Raw genomic sequence first — 26,321 nt, 5'->3', positions numbered from 1 at the left:
CTCAAAACATCAGCATATTTTCCTGAAAGTAGACAACGAAAACCCAATCAAACACTTGAAACAGAAATATGATACTTGTGTATTTGTTTACTCAAAAAAATACGCCAATATTACATATCTGTGAGTTGTAAAAGTGTGGGCACCTCTCGGAAATTAATTTCAAGCTCCAATCAGAGTCCATGTGTTCAGAAGTGTTTCCATCAATGTAATGAGACTCAGGTGTGGTTCAGTTCCTGGTTTAGTTTGAATAAATCAGGGATTTGTCTCAGTCTGATCTTCACAACACATGTTTGTAGAAGTGTATGATGGCAACGGACACAGGAGCTTTCTGAGGAGCTCAGAAAAAGAGTTGTTGTTGCTCATCAGGCTGGAAAAGGTTCCAGAACCATCTCTAAAGAGTTTGGAACCCACAAATAATCCACAGTCAGACAGATTGAAGACGACTGTTCCCCTCCACAGGAGTGGTCCTCCAACAAAGATCACTCACGATGAACTGGGTCATCATGCAGCAAGACAACGAGAACCAAGAACACAAGTGGTTCTACAAAAGAACGGTTAAAGAAGAACTAGATGAATGTTTAGGAACGGCCAAGTCAAAGTCCTGACCTTAATCCAATAGAAATGTTGTGGAAGGACCTGAAGCAAGCAGTTGATGTGAGGAAACCCACCAACATCTCAGAACTGAAGTGGTTCTGTTCTGAGGAATGGGCTAAAATTCCTCCAAGCTGCTGTAGACCACTGATCAGCAGTTACTAGAAACATGTAGTTGCTGTTATTGGGGCACAACTTAAAACAACATTTCACTTACTTTTACAATTCACGGATATGTAGAAATGATTCATTTTCCTGTATAAACAAATACACAAGAATAATGTTTCTGTTTTAAATAGTTTGATTGGGTTCTGTTTGTCTACTTCCAGGATTCCTCTGATGTTTTTATGCAAGACCAGATGCAAACACTTTAAAGTGGCACTGTAGATAATTCAGTATACAACTAACCGAAGTCAGTAAACAAACATAATCACTCAGTAATTACCAGTCATGTTAGAGTATTATCCTCCTTCATCCACTCTCTCATAGTTATGCATGGAGAGGCAGGACTGCAGACAGTACACGCTGCCTCGGCTTCTTTTGTTCATTATCATGTTCCAGTCAAACAGGGACAAACCAGGCCTCAACATGGCCCATGGTTTCATCGAGGTAATCCTCCTGTTTGTTTAAATGCATTATTTACATGCATGATCCCCCGTCGGCCATCAGTCCCTGCTCTGCACCATATGATCATAGAGATTACAGGTGAGTAACAGAAAACCGAAACAGCTTGTTTTAGTCTGATTTCATGCATTCATGTACTAGCAAGCAGGGGATTACTTTATCTTTGTCTGATAACCGCATTTAAAGGATAAGGCTGGTGATTATTCAGCTTTTTTCTATTGACAACAAATCCCATGAAGGGAACAAAATCAGCTGAGAACTGATAACAGCAAAAAGTATTTTAACTTTACAAGTGTTTTTTCTGTTGTTAACAAGACACGACAGAGAAGATATAATACACATGCACAATATTTTCTGTAGTTGACGCTAAAAATAGTCCAATTTAATTATTTTCACTTGATTGATTAATGTTTGTTAAAGACTGCAACTGTTTTAGGAAATTATTTTTAAAGTCATAGCTTCAGTTACCTACTACCAAACTAAAAGGTTGAGTGGAGTTCCCCAAGGACCAATTCTGGAGCCTTTTCTGTTCAAACTTACACTATGTTATCACGTAACATAGTATATATAATTTAATATTATATATAATCTTAAACACTGTCACCAAATCAACCAGGAAACCATTTATGTCCTGGTTGATATGGCAACATCTGCAGTCACTGATGGCAACAGCAAATACAATTTTTTGGGAAAGCAAAACCAGCTGCTACCATTTAAATAAAGGAGTCAGACAATAAAAGTCAGTTTTCCATCATTCTGTGAACAGCTGTGATCTGATTTTATTCTGCGAATATCAGAACTCAGTGACAGGAGGAACTTAACCCGCTGAGATGTTGTCGTCTGCAGCTCCTTATCTAACAGCTCAATGTGGCTGCCTCTAAAACAAATTGACTGTTGTTGTTTTGCAGGCTCAGTTTTGATGCAGCACATTGCATACACATAAAGATATATATATTTTTTTTACTTCATAATGAAAGTCAGCTTGTTTTGTTCCGGTCAAATGCTTTTAACATGAAGCTGTAGCCGTTGGAAATGTTCAGTTTCCATCATTGGCCATCTTTCGATTTAGCATTCTGTTTAATTAGCAGTAACTTACACAGTTTATAAGAATGAAATATGTAAATACTGCTATAGTTTCATCAGTGGGCCATAGACTCAGTCACTATTGGGTTTACGGGCATTTATTTAAACAGAAATCTTTGGGATGCCCCTTTGAATGAATAACTTTGAGGAGAATTACATCTCCAGTAAGAAATAGTGGCTTTGAGTGTCACATATGGAGGTGCTGGAAGCATTTCAAGTTTTATCCTTATAAAAACATCCAACACGGGGGGAAAAAAAACACTTCACTTTCTTTGTCCTTTCTGCAGCAACACAAAGGCAGCTCTCAGAACTGTTGATCTTATGAGCTATAAACTCTTAGAAATTGTATTTAGAAATATCTTCCAATACGTTTCCTCTGCTGTTGTGTCTACTGACTGCATCATGTGTACATTAAAGACATTTAAAACCAGTGAAAAAAAAAAATCAATCAAAATTTAAAAAAATGTAGTTTCCATTCATTCTTTAATCAAAATAAATAAATCTCAATGTTTTTCTGCCAGACTCCTCGGTAGATTGAATATGTCGATGGTAAAACACTCAGAAGAGGATCCCATAGTGAAAGCTGGACATATTTTCTGTTGTGTTCTTCATCTCTGTCGATCCTCGGACTTGTGGAGCTTTAAAGTGAAACAATACTCTCACAGGGGATCGAGTGAATTCTGATAGATGAAAGAGAAAAGGCAATTTTTCATCCAGGCTGAAGGAGCTCTGGGATTAAGGCTTCGAGGCACGAGCTACCTCTGAATGTAATGAACGTGCAGCGGTATGGTTTTCACGTGGAGAAGTTCTGGGGACACATTGTCCTCTCAAGTCAAAGCATTTCTGCATAAAATTCTTTTAGATGCATGGAAGCATTGTTCGTCCATCCTGTTTTTCTTCCCGCACTCACTTTTCACTGCAACCTCATTTGAAGTCCGAGTGTGTTTTGAGCTTGTTTCTTGGATAATATGGATCTGCAGCAAATCACAAGAGCTCAGTCTGGTTTACTCTGAGCTGAAGTACAGATGCCTTCCATATGGACCCTCATTCTCAATTAATGTTCAGCCGTGTCTGAACTTGTCGGAGTTGTTTTTGGCTTCATTCAAACATGACAGGACATTAAATGTTAGAGGAATGGTGGAAGAACGCACCTATAACCTTTTAAGGTACAGACACACAATTCACGTCTAATGGTGGCGCTACCTGGAAAATCCAAGGACTCTAACGTGACTACAGTTTATCCTGAGATGAACAAAATGTCTAAATTGAAAGCAGATGTGATATTTCAGTCAAAACCATAAATGTCAACCAGAAAATGGTGGCGCCAAATAAAAGTGACATATCACCAAAGCCAGTAGGATTCATTATCTGGGAACCTGTCTGTCTAACATGATACAATAATCCATCCATGATTAGGACCGACCCCCTGAACACCAGGGCCATAGGCTGTAGCTAATAATAACCAATCCCCATGCTCTTTGTTTGTGTACATGACAGTATCTAATTAGATTACCATCACTCCCATTCAGGTATCAGTGGTTGATTAACTTCACTCTCTCTCTGCCATTAATTAAAAAATACATTTTAAATCCATTAGTGGCTCACTGTGTAGCTCTGGTCACGACCCACCGTCATGAGCATTTATGAACGAGTAGTAGTAGTCACTACGACTAGTTAGAGCTACTATTACTGAGAGGCTAGGAAGCTAGGAAATGCTACTGTTAGCTGGGAAGCTAGGGAGAGGTACCATTGGCTAGGAAGCTAGGAAGAGCTACTGTTAGCTAGGAAGCTAGGAAGAGCTACCATTTGCTAGGAGGCTAGGGAGCTAGGAAGAGCTACTGTTAAGCTAGGAAGCTAAGAAGAGCTACTATTAGCTAGGAGGTTAGGAAGCCAGGAAGAGCTAAAGATCTGTCTTCTCCATCTATCTCCGAACTTTTAACTCCGTACTATATCGCTCTTCCAGTCTCATCTTCTTATTTCTGCCTTCTTTCCATTACCTGAAACTAAAAAACTAAAGTAAAGGAGATCTTTGCTGTGCTGACCCCAATCTTGTGGAATCAGCTTCCTATTAATATTGGAACTGTTGACTCGCTGGACTTTAAAAATTTATACAGACGAGCTTTTACTAAGATTAACATGCTCATATTGTACCTGGGTCGTTATGTTTGCCTGCCGATAGATTGGAGTTATGAATTCATGATCCGTTTTATTGCCCTACATTATTCTTTTATGTTTCGTTGGTTCTTTGTTTCTCCTTTATTGTTTTTTTATTAGTTTTATGTTTTTTTTTATGTAAAGCACTTAGGAGTGCAGACCTCCAGGTTTATGTCAAACCTGCTTTGACTGTAAATGTCTGCGTCCATGTTCTCTCCAGGAACACAGTTCTGGTGTCTTCTGGACATCGTGCCCATAAAGAATGAGAAGGGCGAGGTGGTTCTGTTCCTTGTGTCCCACAAGGACATCTCGGACAAGAAGAAGGACCAGGACCCTGAGCACGGACCTGACACTGGTGAGTTTCATTTTTCAGTTCATTGAATCCCAGTGATAGACGTCTGGACTGTGTCAAACATGCAGGAAATTAATGGAATTGGTTGTATGTCAATTGACTTAAAGTTTGTGGTTAATTCAAGAGGTGACTGAACTTCAAATTAAAAAGTTTTTATGGCAAACACAGTTTGAGAGTTCAAACTCTGCAGAGACAATTGGACACAGTGCTAATCGTGACAAGAGTTAATGTCCACTTTTTATAACAGGTCGCTGGAAGCAGCTTGACATTTGGTCTTTGTGTAAACTCTCGTGCAAAGAGTCCCCAGCAGTTGAACGAAGAATGAGGGAAATGAACTCAGACACAGACAAAGAAGAAAGTGTCTGTTGACATTTTCTTCTTTGCACAAGCACAGACATCCATAGCAGAATTTGTATAACAGGTTATGCTGCCTACAGCAATCTGAGAGACTGAGCAGCTCAGGAAGGAGTATATGCACTTTGGTTTTGTTTCAAATCAGTTACTGTTTGCTGGGAGGCTAGGAATACCTAATATTAGCTGGGCAACTAAGAAGCTAGGAAGAGCTACTATTAGCTAGAAAGCTAGAAAGAGCTCCTATTTGCTGGGAGGCTAGGAGGCTAGGAAGCGCTACAAATCGTCGTGAATCATGCTGATCAGTTGGTCCACACTTCATTAATTCTACATCATCGTGACGTTGCGGAAATATTTGTGGACTTCCAACTTGAAGATGGTCGAAGATGGTAATCTAACTTGAAGAAGACTTGAAGAAGACTTCCAACAATGAAGAAGAAAAACTAAAAGAGTCTCCTGCACGTCCTACGGGCTTTACCATTTTTAATTATTTTTTTTTACTGTTGTCACTTCCTGTTTCCGTCTTTCGACTAACTTAAAGTTTATGCTCAATTCAACACAAAATTTCCTGCCTGAGATTTGAATGAACTTCAGATTAAAACGTTTTTATGGAAATAGACTCAGAGAAATGTTTCAAGTTCAAACAGCTGCCTTCAAAAGTTCAATTTATTTTAGTTCCTTGATTTGGTCTTATTTTGTCGTCTTGTTGTGTTGTGCTGAAACTCAGACTCAAAGGAAAGTGTGACAGAAAACTGGTGTTTGTGGTGATAACGCAGGGAGAAATAACACTCATATGAACGTGTCCATAATGTTTGACTTTTTGATCTTAGCCTACATATTTCCCTTTTAAGCTTGCACTGCTTCTTTTGAAAAGACAGCTTTTATCCTGCAGGGCCCTGATCTGAAAAGTAATTCACCAGGACGCTACACATGTGTAAAGGCAGCTTAAAGCCAGCGTTATGACACTGAACTCATTACACTGGCTGAAAAGTTCTGATTTTTGGCCTTTGGATATTATGACAAGCTTTGACACGAGTCAATTGTGTTTGAGCTCAAGGTACAAGACTGTGCTGCTTGGATGTAACGCTCAATAAACTGTAAATGGGTTTTGTGTTTTTGATGCAGTACTGAAGGCAAGATTGCATTTATTCCAAGTTGGCTGTTTTATGTTTTTCATGGCCATGTTTTGCCTGAACATCATTATTTATGTGTTGAATTGCTGGTATTTTGTTTTTGCGAATGTATTATATCAATCCAAAACTATATTCACAAGGCATAGCTAGAAAACTAGACGGGGAAGCAATACATCTGATTTATGAAACTGAAAATTGTCATCACGTGTGAATTTAGAAATGCAAACCTAACTTTTTATATACACTATATTGTTAAAAGTATTCACTCACTCATCGAAATAATTGAGTTCAGGTGTTCCAATCACTTCCATGTCCACAGGCGTATAAAATCCAACACCTTGGCATGCAGACTGCTTCTACAAATATTTGTGAAGGAATGGGTTGCTCAGTGAATTCTAGTTTGGTACTGTGATAGGATGACACCTGTGCAACAAGTCCAGTCATGAACTTTCCTCTCTACTAAATATTCCACAGTCAACTGTCAGTGGGATTATAACAAAGTGGAAGAGATGGGGAACGACAGCAACTCAGCCACAAAGTGTCAGGCCACGTAAAATGACAGAGCAGGGTCAGTGGATGCTGAGGTTCATAGTTCTCAGAGGTCACCAACTTTCTGTAGAGTCAATCTCTACAGACCTCCAAACTTCATGTGGCCTTCAGATTAGCTCAAGAACAGTAGAGAGCTTCATGGAATGGGTTTCCATGGCCGAGCAGCTGCATCCAAGCCATACATCACCAAGTGCAATGCAAAGCGTCGGATGTAGTGGTGTAAAGCACGCCACCACTGGAGCTGTTATAGCTGCAAAGGGTGGGCAGACATCATATTAAACCCTATGGATTAAGAATGGGATGTCACTTAAGTTCATATGCGTATAAAGGCAGATGAGTGAATACTTTTGGCAATATAGTGTGTGTATATATAAAATCTGATCTTAAATATCAAAGATCTTTTTAAATTAGTTAAATTTTAATGATCTGATTTGGATTTGAAAGGGGAAGGATTTAACTGTAATAAAATAACATCCAGAAATGACATGTTTCTCTCCTGTTTCCAAAAATATACTGAGTTTAAATTAATGCTTTTCTTTATAGACATATTTTAACACATCTTTGTGTTGACATTTATGACACAAAAGATGTGTTAAAAGGAACGGACACATTAGTTGTGCCATATCCTACAATTTGTGTTGCTTTTAACACATCTGTTCTAAGAGTCTAGGTTATAAGTAAGTAACCTGCAACATAACGAGACATTTAACTCAAAAAAAAAAAAAGGAAAGGTTGGTTGCTTGGTTGTATTTTGCTTGGTTTATTTTTTCACAGGGACTGGCTCACACTCACTGTCTAATCTCCTCATTATGTCAACAGCCAGCGAGTCATCTTTAATTAGCCGTCACCGCTGCAGGGGGACAGCACGCACCACGCTTGCCCTTCAGCTGTTAAGTGCCGCAGCAGTTACTGTAATTTCAAAACAACAATTAAGCATCAATTAATCATTTTAATAATTTTTGTTTCATCTCCAGAGTAAACGTGATTAAATAAGCGGCCATGTGTTAATTTGACTATTTCATTAATATTAATGACTTTCCTGATTTAAATGGTAAACCATAAACATCCTGCCGTGTGAAATGTGATATGTGATACTTGAAGGAGGAAGCCACAGTTGAAATTAGGAATCATTTGTTGAAATCTATCATATCATATTAACTCTTGTTGCTAAAGGCTTCAAAGATAATTCCAGTTTATTTCAACCGTCTATTTCCCATGAGTGTCTCCATCAGATGCTAAGTACTACTAGCTAGGGGTTGCAGCAAACTAGCAGCGATTCATCAAGTGTGTGAAAGGTGAAGCCCATACTACCCTGACATACAACTAAAGTATTACTGCAATGCATCTGAAAAGACATCCGCTAAAGTTCTTCTTTCAGGTGAAGAAAGTCTGAGGTGACTCGACTTTCACCAAATAAAAATAAATGTCGACTAAAAAATCGGAAGTCGTTCAACACTTACTACTAGCTGGGAGGCAAGGAGGCTAGAAACAGCTACTATTAGCTAGAATGCTAGGAAGCCAGGGAGAGCTACTATTAGCTAAAAGGCTAGGAAACTAGGAAGAGCTACTATTAGCTAGAATGCTAGGAAGCTAGGAAGAGCTACCATTATCTGGGAGTCTTGGAAAGTAGGAAGCTAGAATGCTAGGAAGCCAGGAAGAGCTACTATTAGCTAAAAGGCTAGGAAGAGCTACTATTAGCTAGAATACTAGGACGTTAGAAAGAGCTACTACTAGCTGGGAGGTTAGGAAGTTTGGAACAGCTACTATTAGCTAGAATGCTATGGAAGCCAGGAGGAGCTGCTATTGGCTAAAAGGTTAGGACACGAGGAATAGCTACTATTAGCTAGAATGCTAGGAAGCCAGGAAGAGTTACTTTTAGCTAAAGCTACTATTAGCTGGGAGGTTGGGACGTTTGGAACAGCTACTATTAGCTAGAATGCTATGGAAGCCAGGAGGAGCTGCTATTGGCTAAAAGGTTAGGACACGAGGAATAGCTACTATTAGCTAGAATGCTAGGAAGCCAGGAAGAGTTACTTTTAGCTAAAGCTACTATTAGCTGGGAGGTTAGGATGTTTGGAACAGCTACTATTAGCTAGAATGCTAGGAAGCTAGGAAGAGCTACCATTAGCTGGGAGGTAGGAATATAATAGAATAGAATAGAATAGAATAGAATAGAATAGAAAGCCTTTATTGTCATTATACACAGTACAATGAGATTTAAAGCAGCTCCTTGAAAGTGCACTATTAGCTAGAATGCTAGGAAGCCAGGAAGGGCTACTATTAGCTAAAAGGCTAGGAAGAGCTACTGTTAGCTAGAATGCTAGGAAGCCAGTAAGAGCTACTATTAGCTAAAATTCTAGGAAGATTGTGTGAGATACTATTAGAATGGAAGGCTAGGAAGAGCTACTATTAGCTGTGAAGCTAGAAAGTGCTAGGCTAGGCTAGGAAGATGGGAGGAGCTTTAGAGTAAAGCTTTTCTTGCAGGCTAAAAATAAATTCACCTGCATCAATTTCAGATCTCTGACCAATAAAAAAATAATAATGAGTTGTTTGGGGTATTTTAAGGGGTTTCTCTTTCTTACCTCTGAAAACAGAAGAACGAAACATCAGATCTGAACATCTTGGAGGAGTCAGCTCAGTCTCTTGAAGGGACTGTTTTGCATCAGGTGTGAAGAATAGCAATCCTGCAGATACAATACTGCAAAACATCATATTATAAGGTTTATATGCTGTAATTCCAGAGCTGTAGAGACGAGCAGAGATGAGCAGAGTGACCAGGACTCTTCACATGAATCAGTGTTTCTGTTAAAGTTTTAGCTTTTAGAACTTTGCGTCTCCTAGGGGAAAAAAAACAAAAAAACACGCCTGCTTGAAATCACTTTTCAAATTTTCCTCCACTCTCTCATTTGGCTGAATATCTCACCTCTCTGCAGCAGAAATGATTGCAGAATGCTTTCATGCTCTCTGGATGTGTTGTACCCGCCGCATGAGTTATTACTTCTTGCATTCAAGCCACTAAAATTGGAGCGGAGTGCACAACACAGGAGACAGAGGACAAACAATGAATCAGTCGGAGGAGGAAGGCGAGAAAGAGACAAGAAGCTGGAGCTGTTACCATGACCATAAACATAAAATTCATGTTTTTGCTATATTAAGAACATCTGAGAATTGGCACACGCCTTGAAAATGAAGAAAAGGAAAAGCTTTTTTTTTTGTGCGAGGAGTCGAAACAAACAATCACATTTACCTGCCGGTGCTCCTCGGTGGGAGTCTGCAGACGGGCTGAATGGCTCACTTCTGGCACTTAGCTCAGCGTGATGTGCCTTTTCAAAACAAAGAGTCAGTCAGCGTGATGGAAGGGAGGGCGAGGAGGGAAAGGCTGGCTGGGTGCACATTTAAGACGATAAAAAAATCAAATCATAAGAAAATCCGACAGATTAACTCAGTACGCAAGGCAACGGAAAGCCACACAAAGGTCACACAAAGATGCAGACTGTGTTAATTGACTTTATTAATTCAAATATATAGTCAGCTCCCCAGAGAACAGTAAGTGTAGAATATTATGAGAAGAATCTGCCTTGTGGTGCACTTATGCATCATCTCCTTCTTTAGGTGGCTGCCACATACCTTTGTCGTCCATGCCACAGGATGTTGTGTACACATTAAAAGAAATAACTCTTCATACCAGCAGGTGGCAGTAGTCTGTATTCGTCATTCAAAGGGGAAAACAGGAAGAGCTACTATTAGCTGTGAGTCTAGGAAGCTATGTAGACCTACTGTTAGCTGGGAGGCTATGAAGCTAGGAGGAGCTACTTTTAGCTGGGAGACTAGGAAGCCAGGACAAGCTACTATTAGCTGTCAGGGTAGGAAGCTAGGACGAGCTACTATTAGCTGGGAGGCAAGGAAGCTAGGACGAGCTACTATTAGCTGGAAGGCTATGAAGCTGGGAACAGCTACCATTAACTGGGAGGCTAGGAGGCTAGGAACAGCTACCATTAACTGGGAGGCTAGGAAGCTAGGACAAGCTACTATTAGTTGGGAGGCTAAGACGCTATGAAGGCTAGAAAGCTAGGAAGAGCTACTACAAATACCACCCAGCTTATGCTATGTTCCAGTGGGTGGACTCAGGCTACAACCTGAGCTAATGGTGATCAAATATTTTGGCAAAAATTATTTCTGTTTTGTTTAAATATTGTGTGCGAAAATTCGACTATTTTTAGCCCCGCCCCAAATTCTCTGATTGATTGTTATTCACTGGTCATCTGCAGACAAGAACTTGGATTTTTGGGAATTACAAGAAACCCTTTCCCACATGCATTTTAGAGACAAAATGAAAAATCAATGAAGAAAATAATGTTCAGACCAACTGCTATAGAGAACAATCATTAGTTGCTTGTTGCTCGTTGCTAGAAAGTGAACAAGTGTGTAGAATTCCTTTCCAGTAAAGGCTTTTCCAAATGGTTTCGAAGAAGGCTTAGAAAATAGGCATGATATGGGAGCACACACAGATTTCTTTTAAAAAAAAAAGTGTCTTTACTTTTTCACTGTCAGTGTTTAAAGCTGAGAAAGGTGTGGAGGAGGTTTTCAGAAGCCGTTCAACCTTCCAACAAGCACTTCAGTTGACACCTACGACACCTTTAAAGTCCTGCCTGGCTTCTCCCACACCTGCAACCTTTTTACCCGACGCCCCACGCATGTAGTCACAAGTTGTTCCCTGAGATATCCACAATCCTGGGCTTTAGATGCAGCCTTCTCCATGTACTCTGTCCGTCGTGTTTTATTAACGAGCAAAGAATTAACCCCACCCCACACAAAGCCCTTTTAGGAGACGACAAAATGAGGCCAGCTGGTGCCATTGATATGCGATCAATAGTTTGCTTTTAGCGTCCCTCCTCTGTTTAACACTTAAGGCAGGAGCAGCTTCCACTCTGGAAAAATAAATACGACAATGTATCCATCAGTCTTTCCCTTTTTCTGGGAAACAATAGTTTTTCTTCTTCTCATTCTGCTCAAATTGGACATTGAAACACTTTTTCCTAACATGCAGTTGTTGTTTGGTGCAAAAGTGTATTTAAGGCTTTATCTGAAGTTTTTACAAGTTGGTCAAATCGAGAGGATATGGTCCAGAATTCGTTTTAGTATAAAAAGATGAATTTTGTATTACTTTGTATGTGAGGCTAGAAGGTGCTACTATTAGCTGGGGGGCTAGGAAGAGCTACTATTAGCTGGGGGGCTAGGAAGTGCTACTATTAGCTGGGGGGCTAGGAAGAGCTACTATTAGCTGGGGGCTAGGAAGAGCAAGTATTAGCTAGGAAGACAGAAAGCTAGGAAGAGCTACTATTAGCTGGGAGGCTAGGAAGAGCTACTATTAGCTGGGAGGATAGAAAGCTATGAAGAGCTACTATTAGCTGAGAGGCTAGGAAGCTAGGAGGAGCTACTATTAGCTGGGAGGCTATGAAGAGCTACTATTAGCTGGAGGGCTTGGAAGAGCTACTATTAGCTAGGAAGACAGAAAGCTATGAACTACTATTAGCTGGGAGGCTAGGAAGAGCTACTATTAGCTGGGAGGATAGAAAACTATGAAGAGCTACTAGCTGAGAGGCTAGGAAGAGGTCCTATTAGCTAGGAGGACAGAAAGCTATGAAGAGCTACTATTAGCTGGGAGGCTAGGAAGCTATGAAGAGCTACTATTAGCTGAGAGGCTAGGAACAGCTACTATTAGCTGGGAGGATAGAAAGCTGGAAGGAGCTACAGTTAGTTGGGAGGCTAGGAAGTAGGGGTGTAACAATATTTATTCGTCCCACAGTGTCACGGTACGGGCATCACGGTTCGGTGCACGCAGTCATATGGCGAATCTGAGTGAGTAGCTATTAAAAAAAAAGAAAAAGTTGAGTCCTCACCATTGATTGTATATAAGAAGTAGGGACTAGTGGAGAGACCTTTTAAACCTTAATAAAAAATAAACAAACACGTACCAGGCTGTTAACATGTTTAATATTGCTGTAAAGTTGGGCATTTTAACATGGGGGTCTATGGGGATTTGCTCCCTTTTTGGAGGCAGCCTCAAGCGGCCACTCAGTGAACTGCAGTTTTTTGCACTTCCGCATTGGCTTTAATTTTCAGATCCAGGTGGCGGTAATGAGCCTAAAAGCTGCCAACTAACAACATTAGTCTACAGAAGAATTAAAAACAGACGAAAAAGAAAAGTAATTGAGCGTGTGGAGCATAGATGTACTAAGAGAAGTGTGGAGCTTCATTTAAATCACCAGTGTGGGAACACGTTGGTTTCCCGGAGCAACATAACGGTGATGGCACGCGAGTGGTGGACCGGACAAAGACTGTCTGCCGTCGATGTTTGGCGGAGGTGCGGTACGTCGCTGGAAACACATCAAACATGCTAACACACATAAGACGGCATCGCCCCGATGTGTCTGTCACTGGTGCGAGGACAAAAAACGTGTGTGCAGCAAGTTAGTTGAGTAAGTTTCTTCTAATGAAGTCACCAAAGTTGCCAGTTGCTACCTGACTACCTCAGTTTATCCCTACAAGAAATAGTGCTTTTTCTTTTCCTCTGTATGAACAAAATAAATGATAGTATTCTATTTTTACTTTTCTAACAGGAGGTGGTTTTTATTTTTTTCAGTCTGTTCAAAATAAATGAAAAAAGCTAGTTTTATACATGTGCGTTTTTGTTGCTTTTTTTCCCCCCATTGTACCGAACCGTGACCCCCACACCTATGTACGTATTGAACTGTGACTTGTGTGTACCGTTACACCCCTACTAGGGAGCTAGGAAGAGCTGCTATTAGCTGGGAGGCTAGAAAGCTAATGTATATAGCATCAATAACAACACAAAATGTTTCAAGAAGCTTTAAAGAACCTATAGCCTGATCCTATGTCGGACAGTTACAGACAGAAAAAGAGATGAAGAAGAAATAGGTGCTAAAAGTGACAGAAGAAGTGCTTCATGGGAAGTCCCCCAACAGCCTAGACCTATAGCAGCATAACTGAGGGATAGTTCACCTCAGCCATTCATAACTATAAGCTTTATCCAAAAGGAAAACCTTTAAAAACTTAACCTCATTTTGTTTCCATCAGCACCGTCCTCAGGCAGAAATCAAACACCTTGTCCAGGCCATGACGTGTCTTTTAGCCGTCCACAGTCTTCTGAGTGATCTGTGCAGAGAGGGAGATGGAGCCACAGATCAGTTTGAGATCCATCCTATTATCGGTGTTATGAACAAATCCAATTTACCGAAAACGACTTGATTTGGTTACATGAGAGGGTGGCATCGTATTATGGAACAATCGAAATAGGAAATGAAAAGTGGAAATTGAGTCATTTTTATTCTGTATGAGTGATGGCTCCTCTGTACGGTCCATCCCTGACCTTTTCCTTCTTTATCCCTGCAACTAAAAGAACGACATGAGATGGTGACGAGGATCGTTTTTATTGATCCGCTTCTATAGAGACAGATCTGGATCTAAATCCAGGCCATCGAATTCCACCTTAGGAACTCGAGTTGACAATAGGCCACAAAAGCAGACGTAGTTGATTCACCGTCACCATGTTCATGAAGTCCGACAGGTTATTTTTTCACTGCCCTCGACATGAAAGCTCTCCATCAAAGCTTTACCTCTGGGCCGAGAGGACTGTGGTGTTTCAGTCGACATGCAGAGGATCAGAAAGAACCTGCTTTAAATTCCTCCCTGTGATTTTGCGGAGTTGACTGTAGCTCAGCGTGTTTCCCCTCTCTTCTGCAGACGAGGAGACGGGTTTGGAGGTGCACCAGGTAACTCGGCCTCCGGGCTTCAACGCCAACCGGCGCCGCAGCCGAGCCGTGCTCTACCACCTGTCAGGACACCTGCAGAAACAAGACAAGAGCAAACTGAAGATCAACAACGTGAGTTTTGTCTTTATTAGCATTCACAGCCGCACACGACCGAGTTTTAACTTCTATCTGCAGACACCCCGTGGAGTGTGGACACCGTGTGTGCAGTACAACTGAAACTAGTCCCTCATTAACCAAAATTTATACTGCATCAAACAAATTTCATCTTTCATTTGAATAAAACATGAACCTTGTGTATCAACCTGGGGTTTTGGAAGAAGCACAGAAACCAGGAAATCTAAAATTTTAATTCATGTTTTAGTTGGTTTACTGTAAAATAAATGGAATGAATGAAATCAACCCGTTTACACTTATAGATCGAATGTGTTCGCTTCACTTTGAGCCATTATAAGTGGTTTTGTGATGTTTACATTAAACAGAGTTGAGTAAACTCAAGTGGCTTTTCCCACTTGAGTTTACTCAACTCTGTTTCGTGCCAATCTGCCTCTCTTGTAATTATTATTTCTGCTTTTGCACTGATGATGACGCTGAAGAGGTAAAAGATTCTTCAGAAACTCTTATCCAGATCCTGAATCACAATGAAAAGACTTTTAATTGTTTCTCAAGCGGCAGCAAAGTTTATTGAACTGAACAACAGGGGAGCCAGGAGTGATTTACATCCTGGAGGAATTTCTTCTAATTCTGGCTCGTACTTGTTTTGGATTTTCTTTATTTGTATAGTTTGTTATAGTTTAGACTTTTCTGGGATATCGCCATGAGTTTAAGTTTTGGACATTTCTTCAGTTTGGGTTTTGTTATAGGTTCTTCCTGTGTTACTTTGTGTTTCCTGTGTCTTTTTGTCAATTTTTGCTTCCTTTTGTGTTTCCCTCCTCTTTGATTGTTAGTCTCTTTTCTTAGTTAGATATTTGTGTATATACACGGTGGCGCTAAATATCAGTGAGCTATAAAAGTCAGTGAACCCTTGTTTCCAGTACCTGCCATGACCTCTAGGTGCAGCAGTTACCCGTAACTAAATATTTATGGTAACTGCTGATCAGTGTCTACAGCGGCTTGGAGGAATTTTAGCCCATTACTCAGAACAGAACCACTTCAGTTCTGAGATGTTGGTGGGTTTCCTCACATCAACTGCTTGCTTCAGGTCCAACAACAACATTTCTATTGGATTAAGGTCAGGACTTTGACTTGGCCGTTCCTAAACATTCACCTTGTTCTTCTTTAACCGTTCTTTTGTAGAACCACTTGTGTTCTTGGTTCTCGTTGTCTTGCTGCATGACCCAGTTTCTCTTCACATTCAGCTCATGGACAGATGTCCTGACATTTTCTTTTAGAGTTCACTGGTAGAATTCAGAATTCATTGGTCCATCAATGATGACAAGCCGTCCTGGTCCAGATGCAGCAGAACAGGCCCAAACCAGGACATTAGCACCCCCATGTTTGATGGAGGGATGAGGTTCTGATGCTGGAATGATGCAGTGTTGTTTCATCTCATTTAAACCAAACTACTCTACTTTGGTCTCATCTGTCCACTAAACATTCCTTAATAGTCTTCTGTCTTGTCCACGTGATGTTGATCAAACTGAACGACTCTGGGTCTCATTAATTCTTCCAATTTAGTCTTGAAATTAACTTTTAATCCTAGAGGTGCACTGACTTTTACACCTCACAGGTAAAAGCCATACTTGTCTCTTTTTCATAAATAAACAAATACACAAGTATAATATTCACACTTAGTCTGATCTCAGGACTATTTGCTGAGTTTGTTTTGAGTCATTTTTATACAGAAATCAAGAGAATTCTGCAAATATTAGTATCTGCATCAATCAGAATATTCTGCTGCAGTAAACTGGGCAGTTAACACAACAACAGATGGTGTGAAGGACACAAGCAGGGGTCTCCTCACTTCTGTCTGACTTTGGGGTAAAAGAGCTCCACATTTAGCTGAAGTCAGGGAAAAACAGAAACATGCAGACCTCTGCAGTTCCTGCAAGTGGGACGTCCACTAAGTGAGGAGGGTTATGTATTTTTTAAAAACCTCCAAATATTGAGGTGAACGTGACATTTTTAAAGCACAGAACAGATGAAATATGCATCGTGAACAAGATGTTATCTGAGTAAATACAATACAGCCCTGTAAAAAATACCCGGCGAGATAAAATATTACTTAAAGAAAGTACTTTGGAGCTAATCTTGCACTGTTTTAAGTTCTATTCTTGAGTAATTGATTGATTCCACTTTTCCGATGCTCTTGTCCGACCGACAGTCCCGGATGTCTATAATGTTTTAAATAAATTAAGATAATTAATATAATTAATTTGAAAAGAAACAAATCCTTCTATTTTAAATGTGCGATTTTTAATAAAAGATTACTTTAATTCTGGAAATGGTTCATGCAAATCGCCAGTTTCATCTCTGCGTGTGTCTTTACACTTGTACGTTTTAAATTCAAAAATCTTAAATTGTAAAATAATTAGAAACTAAAGCGGACGGATGAAAGTTGTTGAGTTAAATTCAACTACTGATCCTTACACAAATCTGTGAGAAAACGTTTTATTTAAACTTGCCCATTCATAAATTGCGCATATTGTTTGGTAAATTGTTCAAACTAAGAACTAACATGTTTTATTTATCTGTTGAAACCTTTAATTTTACATCTTTCTTCTTTGATGTCTCCTCAAAGCCGCGAGAAATAATATTTTCCACATTGTTTGACTAAATTTTTCTTCCTTTCCAGATGATTTTTTACATCTGCTCTGCTGCAGACGACTAATCATTTCATATTGATTTTTCACATACTGTAATTCAACCTGACACACAATATGAGCACTAGGCCTCCATAATCCCTCTTATGCAGCTTGTGAAGAGGTTGAGTGAGTGTGTGGCTGAGTGCAGAGAGATGTAAAAATATGAGAGTGTGAGAGCTGTTGACGTCTGTCTCCCTTTTCAGAACATGTTTGGAGATAAGCCTCCGATCCCCGAGTACAAAGTAGCGGCCATTCAGAAATCCCGCTTCATCCTGCTGCACTACGGGACCTTCAAGGCTGGCTGGGATTGGCTGATCCTGCTGGCGACCTTCTACGTGGCCGTCACCGTGCCCTACAACGTGTGCTTCACGGTGGTGGGAGGTCGGGACGAAGGCAGCAGCAGTACGCCGAGGAGCCCGCCCAGCGTCAGCGACATCCTCGTAGAGATCCTCTTCATTTTAGGTGAGAGTGAACGGAGAACCTCCACACTAGAGGTTACATGAGGTCAGGGCTTTGGAACAATGAAAACTATATTCTTGACCTGAACACACACAGTCCTGACATCCACGTGGATTTCATTTAAACAGTATTCCCTGATTGTTGTGACCTGGTTCAGGAATGGTTTAAGGAGCACAACAAAAGGTTTGAGTTGTTGATTTGGCCTTCAAATTCTCCAGATCTTAATCCAGTCGAGCAGTGAGCCGTCTGCAGACCAGTTCAATCCCACCTGGATCCCAAGGAAGAAAGGGAAGAAAGCAACGAGAGAAGGAAGGAAAGAGCGAAGGGGAGAACAAAGGAAGGGTGGGGTGATGGAAGGAGGGGAGGGAGGAAGGAAGGAAGGAAAGAAGGAAGGAAGGAAGGGAAGAAAGGAAGGAAGGAAGGAGGGAGGGATAAGAGAAGGACGGAAAGAAGGATAGATGTCAGGGAGGAAGGTAAGAGAGAAGGGAGAAGTATAGAAGGGGAGAAGAAAGGAAAGATGGGGTGATGAAGGAAGGGAGGAAGGATAAAAGGAAAGAAGAAGAGGAAGGAAGGAAGTATAAGAGGAAGGAAGGAAGGAAAGGGGTGATGGAAGGAAGGGAGGGAGGATAAAATTAAAGAAGAAGAGGAAGGAAGGAAGGGAAGGAAGGAAGGAAGGAAGAAAGGAAGGAAGGGAAGAAAGGAAGAAGAGAAGGAAGGAGGGAAGAAAGGAAGGAAAGAAGGAAGGAAGGAAGAAAGGGAAGAAAGGAAGGAAAGAAGGAAGGAAGGAGCGAAGGGGAGAAGAAAGGAAGGGTGGGGTGATGGAAGGAAGGGAGGGAGGAGGGAGGGATAAGAGAAGGACGGAAAGAAAGATATATGTCAGGGAGGAAGGTAAGAAAGAAGGGAGAAAGGAAGAAGGAAAGGTGGAAGGAAGGAAGGAAAGGGAAGGAGTGAAGGAAGTAAAATGGAAGTATTGAAGGGGAGAAGAAAGGAAAGATGGGGTGATGGAAGGAAGGGAGGGAGGATAAAAGGAAAGAAGAAGAGGAAGGAAGGAACGAAGGATGAAGGAAAAAAGGAAAGGAAGGAAGGAAAGAACATCTCATTACTAATGAACAGACATCACTGATTCATGTGATCATTTCTACTAGTGGTTGAATGAAGGAGTTAAACTCCTCTTCCTCAGATCAGCCCTGTTGAGTAGGTGGTCTTTAATGTGACCCAGGACTCACTGTGTGTTCACACTACCAAAGGAAGGAGGTCACATGTGTCCCAGACCACCTCCACATGTGGACTGACACCAGATCAGTGTTCACACCTGGACTTCTTGATATGATATAGATTACTACAGCCGGTTAATATGGTTCTTTGCTCTTAAGGAAGAGATTCAACTTTTGACGAGGCTTTGCTGATAAAACCTGAAACCGTTCCAAATCTAAAACCTCAAACACAATCCCAAGGGAGTAGGCGTGTCCAAACTTGCCACTGTAAAGATCTCCGTTCATTATTGTATTAAGTGCCAGCTGATGGGAAGTCAGCCATCAGTGTTCATCCTCGTGGCTCGTGAGTCATACTGAAAAGTTTTGCAGAAGTTTTTAATGATGCACGCTGCATTAAAGAATATGAGCCATTCACAATAGACCATTACGCCTCATTGTAAGTGATTACTGAGAAAACAACAGGCCTCTTTGTCCCCAGTGTTGTCCACCTAACTGCAGGAAACTTGTATGACAATTTGGGTTAATGGACGCGAGTGAACACAAGCCCTCCATCAATAAACGTCTTCAGTGAAATTATACGAGCCACCCGCAGTTAAACGCCTCACTCCGGTCAGTCGATATCCCATCTGTCAGGACTAATAGGCCGAGCCGGTTTTATTGATACGTTCACTTGGCAAATGAGAGTGGGATTGAAACGTTCCACCGGCTCCAATTCATCCTAAAGACTCGTAACACCAGCGGACCTGGAGTACAGCGGGTTAACTGAAGAGCTGTTAAATTTACAGAGTGAGTCCCTGGCTTTCTGCTTTACGCTGTGATGGACAAACGCTATTTAAAGTTGGTGACTATTCGAGGTGCTACATGAGAGTAAAGGGCACCCGCAAGCTACGGGGTTATTCTCTGCTCCAAAATAAAACTGTAAACACCAGTTCTTTTCTTTACACTCATGTATTTAGTTTGTATTGTACATGTGACTCACTGGACTAACACATGTTGTCGTATACCCGTTGTCGTCCTCTGCAGACATACTGCTGAACTTTCGAACTACATTTGTGAGCACGTCGGGTCAGGTGGTGTACGACGCTCGCTCCATCTGTGTTCACTACGTCACCACCTGGCTGTTTGTGGATCTCATCGCTGCGCTGCCCTTCGACCTTCTGTACGCCTTCAACGTCAGCGTGGTGAGAAGATTCAGGACCCCCCCCCCCCCCCCCCACATAGCAGAGAGAGAAACACTTGAATGTGGAGTAAAAATAAATAGTAATGCTATAACTACTATAACACTTAGTTTCTTCACAATATTTAAAAGAAATGTGTAGATGTTATGTGCTTAACTACCACAGTTAACTACCAGCTTACTATCTGCCCAGCTAATCATAGCACATCCTAGCTTTCTAGCCTCCCAGCTAATAGTAGCTCTTCACAGATTTCTAGCTTCCTAGCTAATACTTCTTCCTAGCTTCCTAGCCTCCCAGCTATTAGTAGTTCTTCCTAGCTTCCTAGCCTCCTAGCTAGTAGCTCTTCCTAGCTTCCTAGCCTCCCAGCTATTAGTAGTTCTTCCTAGCTTCCTAGCCTCCTAGCTAATAGTAGTTCTTCATAGATTTCTAGCCTCCTAGCTAATAGTCCTTCCTAGCTTCATAGCCTCACAGCTAATAGTAACTCTCCATGGCTTCCTAGCTAAAAGTAGCTCTTCCTAGCTTACTAGCTTCTCACCTAATTGTAGCTCTTCCTAGCGTCCTAGCCTCTCAGCTAACTGTAGCTATTCGTATCTTTCTAGCCTCCAGGCTAATAGTAGCTCTTCCCTGTTTCATAACCTCCTAGCTAATAGTAGTAATTAGTTGTAATAGTTACTGTAATTTAAAATCCCTGTAAAATCAATAATACTGTGAGAAAACAGAACGCCTCAGATATTATTTGTAACCTAAAACTAATGTATTCCAACAATACATTTAATTATGTGATTGCAGCAGGTCTCCTGAACTGAAAAATGTTTAATGTGAAGAATAAATCTCCATTGAGTGACTCTACCTAGATCCCTTTTGCAGAATGGTTCCTTCTCCTTTAAGCTTCACTGAGGTTTCTGTGATGTGCTATGTATCTACCTGTGCAGTACTTCGGCGTCCACCTGCTGAAGACGGTCCGGCTGCTCCGGTTGCTGCGGCTGCTCCAGAAGCTGGAGCGCTACTCCCAGTACAGCGCCGTGGTCCTGACCCTGCTCATGTCCATGTTCGCCCTGCTGGCCCACTGGATGGCCTGCGTCTGGTACTTCATTGGTCGCAAGGAGATCGAAAGCCCCGGCTCCTGGGACATAGGTCAGTGGGCACCTTCTTCATTTATGCACAGGGCTGGAAAATAAGGTTTTTGTGTAGTGAACTTTAGTTTTTGTGGCACCGCTTTAGTCTTATACTAGAATGGTCAACTAATATAAATGTTTAATCTGCTTTAAATGTCTCTTAAAGGAATATTTAAAGTGTTGTTGGAGATTCAACCATCAATCCACATCGACAGTAAATGCTGAAAACCTATTTCTTGTCCAGAGAAGCATCTGGTAGGACTTTGAAGCTGAATTTGCCGTTAGAAAAATATATAAATAGAAACGTTTCTTTCTTTATTTCTACTTGTATTCCTCTTCTGCTCCTTTAGTTTATTTTTATTTTTGGGGCAGTTTGTGATGCATCAGGGCATCTTAATGGCCTCTGCAGGGTAAAATTAATTACTACGACTGCACTTTAGACTCTGCTTGATTTCCACAACATTACGTTATAATACCCAAATGCAGGCTAATAGACTTAGATCTAGATAAACTTTATTGATCCACAAGGGAAATTGCTCTGTCAGAGTAGATTAGTTGGACATAAGGAAACACTCTTAAGAACCACAAGTAAAATGATATAGAAATATCATAAGCAAAAGAAAATTACAGAATTAGCATATGAACAAATGTACAAAAGAAATAGTGTCCATTAACATGAATAACATGTAGTTATGTTGTTGTTGTCCAGCTGGATAGAGTAGTGGATGAATGACGTCCTGTAGTGTTCACTGTGGGAGTGGAGCTGGATCAGTCTGTTGGAGAATAAGCTCCACTGTCCCTCTATAGTCTGGTGGAGTGGATCAGATGGATTGTCCATGATGGAGAGACGTCTGTCCAGTGTCCTCCTGTCCCTCACTGAGACAAACGTCTCCAACTCACTGCCAATAACATGACCAGCCTTTATGATCATTTTGTCGATCATACCTATGTCCTTTCTACTGGTGCTGCTCCCCCAACAAACTACAGCAAAGTACAGTCTGTTAGAAAGTCTCCAGCAACTTGCTGCATACATTAAAAGACCTGAGAAGGGTCCACAGCATCAGTTTTGTCCCTCCAGTCCAGTCTGCTGTTCATGTGGACTCCCAGGTACCCAGGTATAGTGGTCCACTACTTCCACCTCCAGACCCTGGATGGTGATGGGCTCCATTGGTGTCCTCCTCCTCCTGAAGTCAATGACCAGCTCCTTGGTGTGATCCATGTGATCTGTCTGGGACCACTCTACAAAGTTTCCGATCAGTGTCCTGTACTCCACCTCCTGTCCATCTCCAATACACCCAACCACTGTAGAGTCATCAGAGAACAGAGCAGGTGTCAGGACCCAGAGCTGGACTGGAGCTCTGAGGTGTAAAGAGTGAACAGAAATGGAGACAGGACGGTCCCCTGTGGTGCCCCCACATTACTGACAACAGTATCAGCCGCACAAACTGGGGCCTAATAATAAAAAGTCAGTTTGATGTCACCGATAAGTCAGGAACAAAAGGCGCTGCAGTCTGAAGAAGATCCTCTGATCTATTCCTTCTTTCATCCAAATATAAAACCAATCTCAGTCGGTTCACTCGATGCCGAGCATCAGTCATTTACAGTAAACTGTTTAAAAAAGAAATAGCTCGAACACAATTGTTAAAGTATGTTCAAAAATTACTGACACTAAGCAGAAGAATTTGGGCTCGATGTGGGAGGAAGGAGTCGCTCAGAGAGTAAAATCAATAATCAGCCAACCAGAGTTTTTATTGCTGCCTTCCGGTCGTCGCTGTAATGTGCCCATCAGTAGGACAGATCGTTTCCTAAAGTCTTTTATTCCTTCTGCTATTAAGCTTTTAAACACAGACTCATTTCAGATTAACCTTTTTAAGATGTTATCTATTCATTTATTGGATTTCTACTTCTGATTTTATTGATCTTAATGAGCACTGATTTTGTGATTACTTATTGTTTCCTTGGCTTGCTTGTTTGTTTATTTGATTGACTGACTGTGTACGGGATGCATGTGGAAAAGCTGCAAATGAATGAATGAATTGCCCTGTTGGATAAATTTTGTCTAAATCAAGTCTTTGAGGTGAGTGTGGTGGAAATATTCCCCCTGAAGCAGCTTTACGGTCCGTTCTCTCTACCGGAGTGAAACTTTTTAATTTGTCTCTCATGTTAGAGCCGACGCCTCGCTCCTCTCCGTCACTCTGTAAGCACAGGAAATGATTTTAGGGCTTCCACGTGCAGATTAAATGAGCTCTTATCTTGTTGCTGATCCCCTTTATGAGATTTTTACCTTAAAAAAAACAAACAAATCCACCTACTTCACGTGGCTCATAAAGATAACACACGTCTAACCTCTGCAGAGAATCAGTATCCACAACAAAGGCCCAGCAGCACTGACGCAGAAGAAGAAGAAGAAGAAGAAGAACCCTTGCGTGTCTTCATTTCCCGCGACGACCGATGCTTTTAATAAGACGCAGCTTTGTTGATATTCCCTCTTTATCTCTCGGTGGAGAATCTTAAATCCTGCGGGCGTCATGAAGCCCTGGCATACAATTAAAAAACAACAAAATAAAAGGCCATAAAGACATGCAGCAGCGCAGGCAGGTTTGTAATCCTTCTGGCTGTAACCTGGGGCAAAGATCAAGCCGTGTGTCTTGTTTTATTCTAAGCGTCACACAAACAGACAAGGACGTATAATAAAACAAGAAACGAGCGTGTTTTCTTTGCTAGGGGACACATAATGAGCGTATACTCCATCGTCCTCCCTTTCTCTATTGCTGTCTCTCATTGATTTGCAGCAACCTACCAATCATTGTCCTATCAGCCCACCACATAATGACAGACAGTAGCACTGTGGTCAGTTCATGTCAGAGGTCCCGCTATCAACTATTCAGACATACAGGGAGAATCCAGGAGACAACAAAGACCGGGGCTGCAGCCTGACCTTTATGTGACACCAGCTGTGATTCACAATGGAGGACTGATATCATCGTGTTCAAGCGTCGGGCTGTGTTTTAGTTTGTGTTTGCGGGGCTATCAATAATTTAAGGGCAGCGTGCCCCATGGTGGTCCCTGCAGACTCTTGCTGAGCTGCATTCACCACAAACAAGCCACAGTTTACTGAACTACTGGATCGTACATGTGCACCGATCAGGCGTTACATTATGACCTAGTATTGTGCAGGTCTCCCTTGTGGCGACTCATCAGAGAATGGACATGGACCTTCTGAGGGTGTCCTGTTGTGTTAGTGGGGGGGGTCTTTGAGGGGAGGGGCCTCTGTGGATCATCTCACAGATACTTGATCATTTTGGCATCTAGTGAATTTTTTTTAGTTGCCAGGTCCAAAATTTTCCCAGTTTCTTCCTTCCTTCCTTCCTTCTTCCTTCCTTCTTCCTTCCTTCCTTCCTTCCTTCCTCCCTGACATCTATCCTTCTTTCCGTCCTTCTCTTATCCTTCCTTCTTCCTTCCTTCCTTCCTTCCTTCCTGCCTTTCTCTCTTCCTTCTTTCTTTCCCAGCAGAACATTGAACTGTCACAAGATGGTCAATGTTATTCACTTCTCCTGTCAGTGGTCATAATGTTGTGGCTGATCGGTATGTGCCCTCTGTCGGCAGCAAGTATTAAGTCTTTATATATACTATTAATGTAAAATACAAACACAATAGTCGTACATTGTCCCTACAGTTGGGTTCATTTTGCACTTTTTGTTATTTACTCGTCTATACAGTGACAATAAAGATAAATCTGTTGTAATATTATATATATATACACTATATTACCAAAAGTATTCGCTCACCTGCCTTTACTCATTCTATGAACTGAAGTGCCATCCCATTCCTAACTCATAGAATTCAATATGATGTCGGTCCACCTTTTGCAGCTATTACAGCTTCAACTCTTCTGGGAAGACTGTCCACAAGGTTGAGGAGAGTGTTTATAGGAATTTTTGACCATTCTTCCAAAAGCGCATTGGTGAGGTCACACACTGATGTTGGTCGAGAAGGCCTGGCTCTCAGTCTCCGCTCTAATTCATCCCAAAGGTGTTCTATCGGGTTCAGGTCAGGACTCTGTGCAGGCCAGTCAAGTTCATCCACACCAGACTCTGTCATCCACGTCTTTATGGACCTTGCTTTGTGCACTGGTGCACAGTCATGTTGGAAGAGGAAGGGGCCCACTCCAAACTGTTCCCACAAGGTTGGGAGCATGGAATTGTCCAAAATGTTTTGGTATCCTGAAGCATTCAATGTTCCTTTCACTGGAACTAAGGGGCCAAGCCCAGCTCCTGAAAAACAACCCCATACCATAATTCCTCCTCCACCAAATTTCACAGTTGGCACAATGCAATCTGAAATGTACCGTTCTCCTGGCAACCTCCAAACCCAGACTCGTCCATCAGATTGCCAGATGGAAAAGCGTGATTCATCACTCCAGAGAACGCGTCTCCACTGCTCTAGAGGCCAGTGGCGGCGTGCTTTACACCATTGCATCCGACGCCTTGCATTGCACTTGGTGATGTGTGGCTTGGCTGCAGCTGCTCGGCCATGGAAACCCATTCCATGAAGCTCTCTGCGTACTGTACTTGGGCTAATCTGAAGGTCACATGAAGTTTGTAGCTCTGTAGCAATTGACTGTGCAGAAAGTCGGCGACCTCTTTGCACTATGCGCTTCAGCATCCGCTGACCCCTCTCCGTCACTTTACGTGGCCTACCACTTCGTGGCTGAGTTGCTGTTTTTCCCAAACGCTTCCATTTTGTTATAATAGAGCTGACAGTTGACTGTGGAATATTTAGGAGCGAGGAAATTTCACGACTGGATTTGTTGCACAAGTGGCATCCTATGACAGTTCCACGCTGGAATTCACTGAGCTCCTGAGAGCGGCCCATTCTTTCACAAATGTCTTGTTTCACAGTCTGCATGCCTGAGTGCTTGAAT

General features: G+C 41.6%; 1 protein-coding gene across 1 annotated transcript in view; it reads left to right on the top strand.

The window, feature by feature from the left end:
* The window catches only part of kcnh3 (potassium voltage-gated channel, subfamily H (eag-related), member 3), a gene marked incomplete at its 3' end in the record, with an annotated part of 148,829 nt that overhangs the window by 96,411 nt on the left and 26,097 nt on the right, over window positions 1-26,321 (top strand). Inside the window, exons 3-7 of the mRNA XM_084545598.1 lie at window positions 4,673-4,807; window positions 14,602-14,741; window positions 17,635-17,893; window positions 20,128-20,285; window positions 21,215-21,416. Of these exons, the coding sequence (XP_084401724.1) occupies window positions 4,673-4,807; window positions 14,602-14,741; window positions 17,635-17,893; window positions 20,128-20,285; window positions 21,215-21,416 (894 nt within the window). The remainder of the gene's footprint in view (window positions 1-4,672; window positions 4,808-14,601; window positions 14,742-17,634; window positions 17,894-20,127; window positions 20,286-21,214; window positions 21,417-26,321) is intronic.

The sequence above is a fragment of the Chelon labrosus genome (genome assembly GCF_963514085.1).
Source record: "Chelon labrosus genome assembly, chromosome: 5".
Taxonomy (NCBI): domain Eukaryota; kingdom Metazoa; phylum Chordata; class Actinopteri; order Mugiliformes; family Mugilidae; genus Chelon; species Chelon labrosus.
This window is presented reverse-complemented; position numbering and strand designations above follow the sequence as displayed.